This window comes from Microtus pennsylvanicus, chromosome 18 (genome assembly GCF_037038515.1).
Source record: "Microtus pennsylvanicus isolate mMicPen1 chromosome 18, mMicPen1.hap1, whole genome shotgun sequence".
Classification (NCBI taxonomy): Eukaryota; Metazoa; Chordata; class Mammalia; order Rodentia; family Cricetidae; genus Microtus; species Microtus pennsylvanicus.
In genome coordinates, this window is record NC_134596.1 from 13,345,035 (window position 1) to 13,360,830 (window position 15,796).

The 15,796-nt window shown below is 43.4% G+C and overlaps 1 protein-coding gene across 1 annotated transcript in view; it reads right to left on the bottom strand.

Annotated features, from left to right (window-relative positions):
- Positions 1-15,796, bottom strand: part of Herc2 (HECT and RLD domain containing E3 ubiquitin protein ligase 2) — a 154,660-nt gene that overhangs the window by 22,873 nt on the left and 115,991 nt on the right. The window contains exons 67-78 of the mRNA XM_075952430.1: positions 15,328-15,514; positions 14,910-15,050; positions 12,077-12,268; positions 6,993-7,146; positions 4,483-4,590; positions 2,995-3,126; positions 2,377-2,535; positions 2,176-2,294; positions 1,497-1,622; positions 927-1,082; positions 290-405; positions 3-201 (exon numbers count right to left, since the gene is read on the bottom strand). Of these exons, the coding sequence (XP_075808545.1) occupies positions 3-201; positions 290-405; positions 927-1,082; positions 1,497-1,622; positions 2,176-2,294; positions 2,377-2,535; positions 2,995-3,126; positions 4,483-4,590; positions 6,993-7,146; positions 12,077-12,268; positions 14,910-15,050; positions 15,328-15,514 (1,789 nt within the window). The remainder of the gene's footprint in view (positions 1-2; positions 202-289; positions 406-926; positions 1,083-1,496; positions 1,623-2,175; positions 2,295-2,376; positions 2,536-2,994; positions 3,127-4,482; positions 4,591-6,992; positions 7,147-12,076; positions 12,269-14,909; positions 15,051-15,327; positions 15,515-15,796) is intronic.

A 15,796-nucleotide genomic window follows, 5' to 3' on the forward strand; every position in this document is an offset into this window, starting at 1 on the left:
ACCTTCCCATCGGCTGTCACAGCAAACAGTGTCTGCTCTCCTCCAATCAACTGCACTGGTCTGAGAGTGGCCAGTGCTTCACATGGAGTGGGGACTTTGACTTTCGCACCTTCAATCCCTCCAAGCTGCCCCCGATGATTATGCCCCCACCCATAAATGGTTCCACTGCCACCAGCAGAGAGAGTCCAGTCATCCGGTCGCCTACAAGAAGCAATAAAAGAACATGTGATGTTAGAAAGCCCTTTGTACAAACGCTTATGTACGACGCTGTGTCTTGGTTCTGAAATACCTGTTCATCCACTGCACAAGCTGTTCATCCTGCTCTCTTTTAAAGATGCTGTGGCTCTCATGGAGAACATCCATGCTTTCGCTGTCTGCCATTAACTCGCGGATTTTCTTAGCGACCTACAAAGCATTATCATGAGATTATGAACCAAACAAATGAGCTGGCTATGGTGACTCACACTCGCGACCCCAGCACCTGCGATGCAGAGCAGAAATTTAAGGGCGTCTAGGCTATTTAGTGAGGTCCAGTCTAGGATATACTATGAGACCTTGACTTACCCTTTCTTCCTTGCAAAAGGATAAAAAACAATTAAGGTAATAAAACAGGAGGAATCTCTAAATGGAAGTATGAGAATATACCAACATCAACGTCATAATTTTATACTCAGTATGAAAAATCAGTATTACCACATCAACTCTGAGAAGGTAAAAGTCCATATCATAGCATTAAATGTTAGTTACTTTGCTAAAAATTAATGTTAATTGGAAATTCATGTGTTGTAGTGTCTGTTTTTAATCTATGAGTTTTTTTATGATTTTTTTTTTAGCAAAATGAACTATGGCTTATTATATTGGCATCTTTTTCATTATATTCACATCTCCAAAGCAATTACAAAAATAAAATAAGTTTATTTTTTTACCTCATCAAGAAACAGACGAGGCAATGGGGTTCGTTTGTCCAGGGCCACAGCAACACGGGAGGCCATGCAATATCTTCGGAACCAAGCCCATTTATGGGTCTCAGCACAGCAAGGGAGTGTGTCTAACTCCAGGTCACAGGCAAGAGCTACTAGCACCTGTAGTCAGTGAAGTTTGGAAACAGAGGGATACTCAGAAACACAGCTAATGTTTGAGCAAAGGCCACTGGCTGCCATCCCAAGATTTGAGGGCGCTTCCTTGAGCGAGTTTCTAGGAGTACAACAGCTTCTGGAGACACAGGGCCCCAGACCAACAATTGCTACAACACCCACAGCATGCGCTATTACCGTCTGCATGTCTCAAAGCATGCTAACGTGAGAACACAGCTTATGAAACGAAGGCTCTGATCCCAGAACCACTTCTTGGGATATATTTCATATTATTACTATTACTGCAATAATAGTAAGGACGGCTCCCAAAGAGTTTACTACGGTGTACTACCATAACAGCCCCCGTGGCTCTCCCAGCAAACGAGCTATGAACTACCACTTTAAAAATAAGCCAAACGCTACCTTAAAGAATGGGCTATGGAGCAACTGTTTGCCACCTCTCACAATAGGATCTTCATATTCAAACTGCCTTTGCAAAGCTTCCGGAAGGCCTTTCACCAAAGCAGCAAGAGCACTGCCTGTAAAGCTCTTCAAAGCAACAAAACAATATTTTATTATAGAAATCCATAATGCAGGGGAGCCCCTAGATTTGTTTCATTCCTGTAAGTAAAGGGTTTTAATCCCCTAAGGAAAAAAATGAGCATCTAAATTCCCAATTAGAAAAAAGTATGTCTACAATGAAAAGGAAGTGTCAGCAATCAGAATGTTTGGTCTTGGTTTTAGAAAGCCACTCCCAGGGAACTTCCACTCTGGCACACAAATCCTGCCCATCTTCTCCGAGGGTTAGAAACAACCAGAATGGAACCATCTCATACAGTACAATAAAAGGAATGTGGGCAGTCAAGCCTGTAAAGTCTAACACAGACCTATACTCATAGGGGTCAATACGTATACACAGACATTAAAATAGACATCAGCCCAGCTGGAACCTAGCATATTCGGTAGCATGAGAAGAAGCCCGCATGTAACAAAAGGTCCCTGACACTTAGACAGACTTCCCAAGCCTTCTTGCTGGTTCAGAGATTTTAATGATTAAAGCAGCACATTTGTCCAAAAAGAGTCAAAGGTCTAGAAAGCATACCAAAGCTCTTGTTTCCCCATCGTTTTCTCCCAGGAGCCTGTTTATGTTAATCGACTGCCCAAATTCTGTGGTGAGCAGTCTCCTCAGTCTCTGAAGAGCCCACATCCTGTGGCTGGCAGCTGAAACAACAGACAGGGAAGGTCAGAAGTTGAATTGTCTTCTACCCAGGTAAACAGACATGACCAAGGAGGTTCCACTCACCTAGGGCACTCAGCTGAGCACACGCAGCCAGAGAGGCAGCAAGGCGAGGGACAATGCTTCTGTTGGAAGTGAGATTAAGTCGGAAGTCCAAGAGACAGGTCACTAGGTCCATGGATGGACAGGAGAGGACACAGCGGTCGGAGAGGAGGTCCTTAGGGCCTGTGAAGAAGTCCTAAAAATGTCCCTATGTGATATCATGGGGTCACCTCCTATGGAAAAACTCTCAAACTCAACTCCCAGCTGGAACACAGTGGGAAGTAAGGCCACAGCCCTGTCTAAGTCACTTACATAAGCCAACCATTTTGCTCATTGGTTGCTTGGTTTCCCCCCTGTACTGGGGACTGAACTTAGGGCTTGTGCGTGCTTTGCAAGCATCTCAATCCTGAGTCATGCTCTTCAAACTGACATGCAACCGTGAACCAAAAGCACCAACTCCTTTCTAGAGAGGTGAGGGTTGGGCTAAGCCCCCTGACAAATGGATGGCGCAGGTGGCTCTTTGTCTGACCCTCCCCAGGCAGACAGCAGCAGCCAGTCCTTAAGTCACACAGTGAAGTGTGCATAGTTCACTGGCTTGGGCAACAATCACAGCAAGAGGTTAATGACTAGAGCCCCTCTCACCTGCGGCTGGCATGATGGGATAGACTGTGAAGCGCCAGCCCCACCCATTCACAGACCCATCACTGATAAACTTCCACTTCAGCTCATCACCAGGGATGCGCAGCTCACTGGACCAGTCAGACCATTCTCGACCTAGCGGAGTAAAGTACACCCTGAGTTAGGACAATGCTATCATCTAACCAAAAAAAAAAAAAAAAAAAAACTCCTTAGAAGCAAAGCAAAGATGTTCACACCAGGTCAGGCCAGCTGGCTCTTCAGCCCAAGACCACCCAAGCTCCTGTTCACCATAGTCGAGGACTCTCTACCTCCCAAAGATTTCTATTCAGCCTCTGGAAAGCCTGGGGGCACATACAAATGCATTGCCCCACAGAAGCACCTACCACATGGGGAAAGACTGTACATACAACTAGGACACAGTGTGTCAACCACAGGGAGGGCAAGCCCACAGCAGGGTAGGTTCTGGGACACTTCTGAGTAAGGCAGAAAGAGCTAAAATTCCCACAAAAGGCAAATGTAAACAATCCAGCATGGCCAAGACAGGCAGTACTCAAGAAATGTATGGAGCAGCCTGGTCAGATCCAAGGGTCTGTGGAGCTATGTCACAGCCTGTGCAAAAAAGCAGGAGATACTGGGCAACTCAATGCTGTAGGACCATGAGGCAGCTGCATGGGCACAGCCTGCTGGACTTCCTTCTCAACGCAGAGAGATCCAGTACAACTAAATATACTCTGAAAACTATTTTGACAGACATTTGCCAAAATGTCAGAAAAACCATGTCCATCATCCCTGGCCACATTAGCCCAAGGACTACATATACTCTGAGTGGTGAGACAGAGGCCACACACAGCCCACAAAACCTCAAGCATTTGCATACTTAGTCTTTCACAGGGAAATTTCTCCCCTGTATAAAAGAGGATGTCACTTAGTGGTTGAGTGCTAGCTACCATGCACAAGACCTTGAGTTCAACACAGCATAGGGAGGTATGGGGTATGAATCATTCAAACACACACACCACCACCACCACCACCACCATTAAAATGGCCTGAAAAGAGACACATATCCTTGCATCAACAATTCTAAACTGCTCAAAGTTTTTAGAGCACTGAGTTTATTAGCCCCTCCTGCTGACTTCATGGAGCTCAGCAGAGCAGACGAGACTACACAGCATGCCTCCCATCCACCGCACACTCTGCCCGCCATGCAGACACAGCACTCCATGAGTCATGTCCTCATCGACATCAGTGCTACACAGGCTTCAGTATTCTCACAGTAGACACTCAATAACCCCTCTGCAGTGGTACACAGCACACATCACACAGATCATATCTTATTTCAAAGTACTGAAAAGAGGAAAATCAAACCTAGTGTTTTACAACTCATTATCTCAGAGTTCCCATGCAATGAGGTATCGGGGTCCTGCCTTGTGCTAACAACTGCACTGATGGGGCACTAGTAAGAACTGTCCCTACTTGCCCTCCCTTCTTCACCTGACCGCACGGACACAATCCTGTTGACACCATCCATGACAGTGAGAGGATCGTGGCGCCTCTCTGTGGAGCACTGCCGGTCAAACTCCACCCTGAGTCCTTCGGCACCTGGAGTATAAGCAAGCAGAAAACACAGTGGAAACTCCGGAGAGCAAGTAAAAGTTACAGTTCAGCAAGCATGAAGAGTGAGACCAAAACCACAGTTAGGAGCTGGCAAAGAACCAACACCAAAATCACAGCCTGATCAGTTTCCCCATCATTTGCCCAACAAGAGCTCTGCCCATGGACTAATGGGCTGGAAAACCACCCATTTGGCCAAACGGTTCTGGCTATTCTCTCATCTCCAAGCAAGCTCCCATGTTGCAATTCTATCATCTGAACAAGCGTATAGCACATTATCAAGTCTGGAAGGGGTGGTAAGGGTAATCCTAAATCACCCCTAAGTCTGTGAGTTATAGACCGAGCCCCCCCATTTGGCACTATGAGAGATAAAGCAATCTTTGAGAGGTGGGAGGAGCCTTGTGGGAGGCCCTTAAGCCATTAGGGATGTGCTCACAAAAAGGATCAAGGGACTCTGGCTCCTTTCTGTCTGTCTCTTTGATTCTTGGCTATGAGGTGAGTGATTTGTGTTCCACCCCCTGCATGGTTTGCTGTGGCATGCTGTCTTGTGCTAACTGACTATGGGCTGTAACCTCCATAACTGGAAAGCAGAATGAACCCTTACTTTTTATAAGCTGATAATGTCAAGCATTTTGCTATCATGATGGAAAGGTAACTAACAATACTGTGTTGTGGGAATTTCTGACTTACAGTAAATGTGATGTAAGCTGTGGGTTGATACCTGAAATAAGGACAAACGTGTGGCACTGCACCCTTAACCTTTTGGGTGTTCTAGTAGTGGCAGAACTGAGCTCAACTGTGGCATGCCAGCTGGTGTTCACTCAGAATTGCTTAGTGTAAAATATCACATATCTGCTGTCCAAAGCCTTGTGAGAACAATCAGAGGAGACTCTAGCGAGGGCATGGGAGCAAAGGAGAAAGCAGTGGTCTTGGGCCGGACTTTAGATCATATCTAGTTAGAGACTGACTGTGCAGTTCTTCATGGATGCCTGAGAGCTCTGACTAGTTTTAAAGACTGGATTTAGATGTTGTATGAAGGGAGTAAGAAGTAAGGAGTGGGTGAAAAACATACTATACTGGACTGGCCAAGGTGGCACAGAGTTACTAAGAAATTATTTGGAACATACTTTTGGTTGGTAGAAGATGGGTATGAAGTGAGAAACAGGTAAGAGGATTTCTGTCTTAAGATAACTGCTAGGTAGAAATTGAATTGAATTTTGTTCAATTTCTATTGCATGTATGTGAGCAGTATGCGTGTATGTGTGTATGTGTGTATATGTGTGTATGCATATATGCATGTGTGTATATGTGAACAGTATGCGTGGATGTGTGAACAGTATGTGTGTGTGTGAGCAGTATGCATCTATATGTGTGTATATGTGAACAGTTATGTGTGTATGTGTGAAGAGTATGTGTGTATATGTGTGTATGTATGCATATATGTATGTGTGTATATGTGAGCAGTATGTGTACATGAGTGGTTAAATCCAGGACCTTATGTGTCTACCTCTGACCCTTTCTGTCAGTTTTAGCAGCACTATGTTGTGCTGAGTCGTCTTTTTCTAGTTTAAGTCTTCATTTGAAAAAAATTCTTATTGTAAGTTATTTGTGAGTTTTAGCACTTACTTTTTTTTTTATTTTCCTAATTTTTATCTGATTTTGCTCCTTACTGTCTGTGTCTTTCTGTTGTTTTGAGATGATGGTGGCAATTCTTGGTGGTTTGTGGAACCTTTCAGGCCTGTATTCATTTTCTATTTGGGTATGACTGACTCCAAACTTTTGGTTTTTCTAAAAATGAGTTTTAATACTTTTATTTTGCTCATTTTTCATGTGCAGTTCATTGTCATGAACTTAAGAATGAGGTAGGGTTTAGGAACATATTTTTTTATCTAGTTTTATTTTTATTTTAATCTGTTGTACTTTCATGATAAAGTTTAAAAACAGAGCTGTTCATGGTAGCACAAGTCTTTAATCTCAGCACAGAGTCAGCTGCTGTGCGCTGTGTCCACTGAAAATGCCTAGAAACAACGACAACACAGCAGCCATGTCTGGCTGCGTGAGAAAGCTAGCTGAGTATGAGCTAGTGAGCAACACAGTGAGCGCTATCGCTCCATGAATTCTGCTCCAACTCAATACAGACTGGAACCTGGAGGTAAAAGTCAAATAAGCTCTCTCTTTTTTTAGTCTCAAGCTACTTTTGGTAATAGTGTTTATCACAGCAACAAAAAGAAAACTAATATAGTGCAGCTTCTGTGTTACATTTTATTTGACAAAGATTTCAGAAAAAGATCTGAAATGATCCTATTTCTTTTTTCACAAGAGGGCGATGGTTGTAAAACAAGCCTTCCACAGACGGGCCCTCACAGCCTTCCCAGGGTTGGTTCACATACCTGGTATCTTCACTGTGCCACTGGTGGAAGTGTCATCTGTGTAGGGATGGCTACTCTCTACCACCACAGGCTGGGAGGAAAGACGGCCACTCTGTGAATCTGTAGCCACATCTTCTAACTCAGTTACACAGAGCTCCAACAACATGTCTGCCACCTAGGAAAGAACCAGAGATGAGTTGATGCTGCCCCTGGGTCATGCTGGCCCTACGCACGCTCATCCTGCTCTCTGCTTTCTACAGGGACAAGGTGGCGGGGTGGAAGACTTGGAGTTCATACAGAGTTAAGGGGCTGGGAAAATGGTTCAATGGTACGTAAGCATGCAGACCTGAGATCAGATCCCTCGATTCCATGTACAAAGCCAGGTTATAGCAATGCACACCTGCATTATTGTGCCTAGGAAGTAAAGACAGGCTGTCCTGTCTTTCTAGCCAATCATTGTGCTCTGGGTCCAGTGACAGACGGCATCTCAAAAAACAAAGTATAAGAGTAATGGATGAGGGTGGTGGTGGTGCACACCTTTAATCCCAGCATTAGGGAGGATGAGGCAGGTAGATCTCTGTGAGTTCAAGGCCAGCCTGGTCTCCAGGACAGGCATCAAAGCTACAAAGAAACCTTCTCTAAAAAAATGGATGAAGACACTTGACACTGACTTCAGGTTTCAACACACACACATACACACACACACACACACACACGCACGCAAGCACACACACACCAGAGAAAAAAGGAAAAAGCCATCAAACATGAAAAAACGATTCGAGTCTTGAAAACCAAAATAGAGAGAACAAAAAAAATCACAAACCAAGGAAATTCTGGAAATGGAAATTATGGATAAATTATCAGGAACCGGAAATGCAAGCATAAACAGCAGAATACAAGAGATGAAAGAAAGAATCCCAGGTGTTGAACATACAATAGAGGAAATAGATTTGTTGGTGAAATAAAACATTAACTCTAACAAAAGTTTAACATAAAATATCCAAGAGATATGACACAACATGAAAAGATCAAACCTAAGAATAACAGGGAGAGAAGAAGAAGAACTCCAACTAAAAGGCACAGAAAATACATTCAACAAAATCATAGAAGAAAACTTTCCCAACCTAAAGAAAAATATCCCTTGTTCTGTACAAGAAGCTTACAGAACACCAAATAAACTGGAACAAAAAAAAAAAAGTCCCCATGCTACATAATAATCAAAATACTAAACATACAGAATAAAGAAAGAATATTAAGAGCTGCAAAGGAAAAGGCCAAGTAACATATAAAGGCAGACCTAATAGAATTACACCTGACTTCTCAAAGGAAACAACGAAAGCCAGAAGGTCCTGGTCAAGTCTTATGCAGACATTAAGAGACCATGGATGCTAGCCTAAACTACTATACTCAGCAAAGCTTTCAATCACTACTGATGGAGAAAACAAGACATTCCATAACAGAACCAGATTTAACCAATACCTAGCCACAAATCCAGCACTACAGAAAATACTAGAGGGAAAACTCCAAAACAAGGAAGTCAGCTACACCCACAAAAACACAGGCAATAGATGATTTCACAGCAGTACACCACAAAGAAGGAAAAAATATACACAATAACATCACCACCAACAAAAACTAAAATGACAGGAACTAGCAATCACTGGTCATTAATATCCCTTAATATAAATGGACTCAACTCACCACCTATATAAAAGGACACAGGAACAGACTGGATACGAAAACAGAATCTATCCTTCGGCTACATACAAGAAATACACCTGAACCTCAAAGGTAGACATCACCTCAGAGTAAAGGGTTGAGAAAAAATTTTCCAACAAGCTGGTGTAGCTATCTTAATATCTAACAAAATATACTTTGATGTGGAATTCCCTTCTGTATGCTGTGAATATCATTGGTTAATAAAGGAACTGCTTTGGGCCTATAGCAGAGCTATAGGGGAACAGAGCTAGGTGGGAAAAACTAAATGGAATGCTGGGAGAAAGGAGGTGGAGTCAGAGAGAAGCCATGGAGCCACTGGAGACAGATACCAGAACTTTAACCAGTAAGCCACAGCCTTGTGGCAATACAGAGATTAATAAAAAAGGGTTAAATTGAGATATAAGAGTTAGCCAATAAGAAGCTAGAGCTAATGGGCCAAGCAGTGATTTAATTAATACAGTTTCTATGTGATTATTTTGAGACTGAGCAGCTGGGAACTAACTAGCAACTAGTTAGACTTCAAACTAAAATCAATTAAAAGAGACAAAGAGAGATATTTCATATTTGTCAAAGGAAAAATCCATCAAGAGGAAATCTCCATACTGAACATCTATGCCCCAAATACAAGGGCATCCCCATATGTAAAAGAGACATTACTAAAGCTTAAATCACACATAAAGCCCCACACACTAATAGTGGGAGATTTCAACATCCTACTTTCACCACTGGGCAGGTCTGCCAGACAGAAACTTAACAGAGAAATAAGGGAACTAACAGATGGACATAACAGACATTTATTAAACATTCCATACAAACATAAAAGAATATACCATAGAACCTTCTCAAAACTTGATCACATACTCAGTAACAAAGCAAACCTTAACAGATACAAAAAAAAAATTGAATAACCCCATGCATCTTATTGGATTAACATGGTTTAAAATTAGAATTCAACAGCAACACTAATTTCAGAAATCATACAAACACATGGAATTGAACAGTGTTCAGCTGAATCACCAAAGGGTCAAGGAAAAAATAAAGAAATTAAAGACTTTCTAATATTTAATGAAAATGACCACACAACATACCCAAACTTAAGGGAAATAACGAAAGTAGTGTTAAGAGGAAAGTTCACGGCACTAAATGCCTACATAAAATTCCACACTAGTGAGTTAACAGAACATTTGAAAACGTTACAACAAAAAGAAACAAACTCATCCAGGAGGACTAGATGGCAGGAAATAATCAAATTGAGAGCCGAAATAAACTATATAGTAACAAAGAAAACAATACATAGAATCAATGAGAGAAAGTTGGTCTTTCAAGAAAATCAACAAAATAGACAAACCTTCATCCAAACTAACCAAAAGGTTGAGAGAATAACCAAATTAACAAAATCAGAAATGAAACAGACTCAGAGGAAATCCAGAAAATCATCATAAAGCCAGCCACATAGAAGAGAAAGTGGGAAGGACACTTGAACACATTGGCACAGGAGATCACTTCCTAAATATAACCCCAGTAGCACAGACACTGAAAGAAACAATAAATGGGACCTCCTGAAACTGAGAAGTTTCTGTAAAGCAAAGGACACGGTCAACAAGACAAAGTGGCAGCCTACAGAATGGGAAAAGATCTTTACCAACTCCACATTGGACAGAGGGCTCATCTCCAAAATATACAAAAAAACTCAAGAAACTTGACATCAAAAGAATATAAAAAAAAAATGGGGTACAGACCTAAACAGAGAACTCTCAACCGATGAACCCAAAATGGCTAAGATTCCATTCTATACCTGTAAGAATGGCCGAGATCAAAACAAAACAAAAAACTGATGACAACTTATGCTGGAGAGGATGTGGGGTAAAGGGAACACTCCTGCATTGCTGGTGGGAGTACAAACTTGTACAACCTCTTTGGAAATCAGTATGGCGATTTCTCGGATAATTAGGAAACACTCTATCTCAAGACCCAGCGATACCCACTTTGGGGTATATACAAAAATGATGCTCAATCATATCACAAGGACATGTGTTCAACTATGTTCATAGCATTGTTTGTCATAGCCAGAATCTGAAATCAACCTAGTGCTCCTCAACCTAAGAATGGATAATGAAAATGAAAATGTAGCACATGGAGTACTACACAGTGGTTAAGAAAAATAATGACATCTTCAAATTTGCAGACAAGTGGATGGATCTGGAAAAATACATATTGAGTGAGATAACCCAGACCCAGAAAGACAAATAGAATATGTATTCACTCATAAATGGCTTTTTGACATAAAGCAAAGAAAAACCAGCTTACAGGCCACAACCCCAGGAAAACTAGACAACAAAGAGAACCCTAAGAGAGATATACATGGGTCTGCATAGGAAGGTGAAAAAGACAAGGTCTCCTGACCAAATTGGGAGCATTGGGGTCATGGGGGAGGGTAAAAGAGGGAAAGGGGAGGGAGGGAGGGAAGGACAGAGGGGAGTGGAAGAAATACGTAGCTCAATAAAAGCAATTAAAAAAAAGTGAGAATTCCTGCAGGGCAAACAATATCAGACTAATATCTAAAGAAAAACTAGTGGCAAACTGTAAAGCATACAGAAAGACTTACTTAGTAAGAATAAGGTACACAGTGCTACCAACACCACTCAGGTTCTTGCCACCATGCCTGATGACCTGAGTTCAATCCCTGGAACATATAATGGTGGAAGGAGAAAGAAACCAATCCTTAAACATGTCCACACACACACAACTAACACAAGCTAAAAAATGAAATAAAAATAAAATAATGTGGATTTTGTTGTTCTTGTTGTTTTTGAGACAGGGTTTCTCTGTGTAGCCCTGTCTGTCCTAGAACTAGCTCCTTAGACCAGGCTAGCCTTGAACTTACAGAGATCCACCTGCCTCTGCCTCCTGAGTGCTAGGATTAAAGGTATGTGCTACCACCACCCAGCAATAACAATTTTGTTTTTAAAAAAAAACAAGAGTTAGAGAGATGGCTCAGTGGTTAGGAGTACTTGCTGCTCTTCAAGCATCCTAGGTTTGGTTCCTCCCACCTACACAGTGACTTACAACCATCTGTAAATCCAATTAAAGGGGATCCTATCCCCTCTTCTGGCCTCCCCAGGTACCATGTGTGAATGTGGTATGCACAAATTCTCATACACAATTTAAATGAATAAGCAAATAAACGAAGGAATAAACAAACAAACGAACAGGTAAATAAATTAACACATGTTTAAAAACAGATATACACACTAGTTCTAGGCTGGATAGAAGACGTCACTGGGAGAACAGTGTCACATGTTGTCATAAAGGACTGCTCCTCACCCTCGGTGACACCACACGTGAAGATACTGGGTGCTGCAGAGAATACCGGCCCCAGGACTCACCTGTGGGTAGGCGGTGCCCATGCCCGACAGCACAGCGGAGAGCACCTCCCTGCCCCTGTCTCCAGCCCTGCTGCAGACTGACAGCTTGAGCAGGTCCACGACCACCCGGGTGTCATCAGCAATCAGCAGGCTGGTGAACTCATCCAAAGACTGGGGCTCTGGACCTGATGTTTTACTTTGGCTTTCAACATCCTAAAACAATTGAAAATGAACAGTTAAAGAGAGAATGGAATATGGAGAGATGAAACTGACCAGCTGAGTCAGGACATGTCAGCAATGGGGAAGGGACATCAAAAACCAGATCAAGACATGATGACCCCAAAGTCTCTACTGAAAAGCAAGGAACTATTTTACAGAGCTACAAGAGCATCCATCAAAGAATAATGCCTTCACTATAAAATGCAGTTTGCTGCTGTGACCACCCAGGCAGCACAGGTAGGTGACACAGCATGAGACTGGAAGGAGGCCACGGCACGTACAACCTACCGCTACTTATCAGATTTTATAACTTTCCTCTAGATATCCTCAAGTCTCCCACAGAACCTTATTTAAAATTAATCCTGTGTGTATAACACATCATTCATACTATCAACTCCCCTTGGGTTCCTCAGAAAAGACATTTTTTAAACATTTTCAGATAACATTTTTAAATGTGTTTACTATTTTTCGACAGGACGTAGAAGAAGCCCTGGGTGAATGTGTGCTGCTGTCATGGGTGCAGTCATTTCAAGGCCCTTAGCCTCACACACACTGGAAAATGAGAAAATACCATGAGTGGGGGTGGGGAGAGAGATGAGACTCAGATAGCAATAGCAAAGCCTTCCTTTCTGGCCCAAGCATGGATACTGTAGTATGTGCAGAAAATGTTCACCATGGCTGTGGTTTGAAAGAAAATGGGCCCTCAAAGGGAATGGCACAAATAGGAGGTATGGCCGGCCTTGTTGGAGTAGATGTGGCCTTGGTGGAGGAAGTGTGTCACTGTGGAGGCAGGCTTTGAGGTCTCAATGTTCAAACCACTCTCAATGAGACAGACGCTTCCTGCTGCTTGTCAATCAAGGACTCTCAACTTCAGCACCAAGTCTGCACACTGCCACATCCCCTAAGATGACGATGGACTGACATCTGACACTGTAAACCACCTCACACTCCACATCCCCTAAGATGACGATGGACTGACATCTGACACTGTAAACCACCCCACACTCCACATCCCCTAAGATGACGATGGACTGACATCTGACACTGTAAACCACCTCACACTCCACATCCCCTAAGATGACGATGGACTGACATCTGACACTGTAAACCACCTCACACTCCACATCCCCTAAGATGACGATGGACTGACATCTGACACTGTAAACCACCTCACACTCCACATCCCCTAAGATGACGATGGACTGACATCTGACACTGTAAACCACCTCACACTCCACATCCCCTAAGATGACGATGGACTGACATCTGACACTGTAAACCACCTCACACTCCACATCCCCTAAGATGACGATGGACTGACATCTGACACTGTAAACCACCTCACACTGCCACATACGCCACGATGACGACGGACTGACCCTGACACTGTAAACCACCCCACACTCCACGTCCCCCACGATGATGACGGACTGACCCTCTGACACTGTAAACCACCCCACACTCCACGTCCCCCACGATGACGACGGACTGACCCTGACACTGTAAACCACCCCACACTCCACGTCCCCCACGATGATGACGGACTGACCCTCTGACACTGTAAACCACCTCACACTCCCATGTCCCCAATGACAACAGACTGACCTTCTGACACTGTAAACCACCCCACACTCCACGTCCCCCATGATGACGATAGACTGACCTTCTGACACTGTAAACCACCCCACACTCCACGTCCCCCATGATGACGATAGACTGACCCTCTGACACTGTAAACCACCCCACACCACCACGTCCCCCATGATGACGATAGACTGACCCTCTGACACTGTAAACCACGCCCACACTCCATGTCCCCCACGATGACGACGGACTGACCCTCTGACACTGTGAACCACCCATTGAATGTTTCCTGTATAAGTTGCCGTGGTCACGGTGTCTCTTCACAGCGACAGGGACCCTAACTAGGACAACAGCTTTTTCCTCCCAAGATGTTTTAAGGCCACAGGCTGTCCCTCTATGAGATACATACTATACTTCAAGGTTTATCAGTCACAGAGCTCTCCCTTAAACTTCAGAGAGAGTGGTACTAGTGTATGTTACTTGGAAAAAAAACTACAGTTTACAGATGTATCTTTTAGTTAAATGCCTTAGTTTGGGTTTTTATTGCTGTGAAGAGACACCACGACCACAGTAATTCTTAAAGCATACATTTAATCGAGGTGGCTTGCTCACAGTTTCAGAGGGTCCGTCCATTATTGTCAGTAGATGTGCTGGAGCTGAGTGCTCTATCTTGCAGGCAACAGGAAGGTAACTAACAGCTGCACTGAGGGAAGCTTGAGCAAGAGACCTCAAAGCCCACCCCCACAGTGACACACTTCCTCCAGCAAGGCCACACCTCCTAATAGTGCCACTTGCTTTGGAGCCATTTTCTTTGAAGTCTGTCAGTATTTCACAGGGAAGCAAGGGTAAGGACAGGTGGCAAAGGAGAAGAGTGAGAACGGGAAGGAGTGTCTCACAGAGGAACAATCTGTGGCCTTAAAACATCTTGGGAGGAAAAAACTGTGACTGATAAACCTTGAAGTACAGCATGTTCTAGCTTTAAATATGACTCTTGAACTTTTGAGTACGATTAAGGCAATTTTATATTTCAAATCAAAGAAGATCTCCTGACCTCTTTGGTTTTGGTCATGGTTTCTGCGATAATGCTGGCAGCTCCTGGGTCATCTGTCACGGGGATAAATGGCCGAGATGAGGCTGAGGGAGCAGATGGGGTCACAGCAGAGGGGGTCACAGCATCCTCAGAGGAAACAATCTAATTGGAGAGGAACAGGGAAAACACTTGTCACTTTCTGGGATGACCCAGCACTTATACCACATTCCTAGCTAGCACCCTAGTGAGCCAAAATAGCCCTAGAAACATCAGGCATACAAACCACTCTGCCCCAGCTCAAGCGTCTCTAAGGAGTCTTTTCCCAAACAAGCTAACAGTTTTCAACTTTCTGATTCCTAACATTTCAGAAGCTTAAGTGACAGAATGAGTAGAATTCCTTCCCTTTCAAATTCAACACAGCATAAAGCTGCCCCTTTACCTCTCTCTTTTCTTGCCATAGATTTGGACTCAGTCTGTCCTCAAGATCAGCAGCCAGCATGCCTTCCTCTATGTTCATGGGGCTGGCCATTGCCGATGCATCAGAAGCAGGTGCTGAGGAGGAGAAGGAGGGGCATTCCACTGGGGCGAGCATGCCGGCTGGCATCAGGGCTCCAACCACCGCATCTCTGTCAGGACAGAAGGCCAGGACTGTGGTAAGCCACCCTGTCATCTGGGCACCACAAGAAGCAGCAGGAAGGGTCAAGTGCTCACTAACACTATGTCCTCATTTTTATAGACTATGAATAAATGAGTTTTAAAAAACTACTGTGAATTTTTAGCCAACAGCTCTAAGCTAAAATGTATATCCTAATCTTATTTATAGGTATAAGACACATAGTAACATTTCAGTCCACAACTGTGATTTTATATGACTATATCAACTAGAAAGGTCCCAGTGAATTTAATTT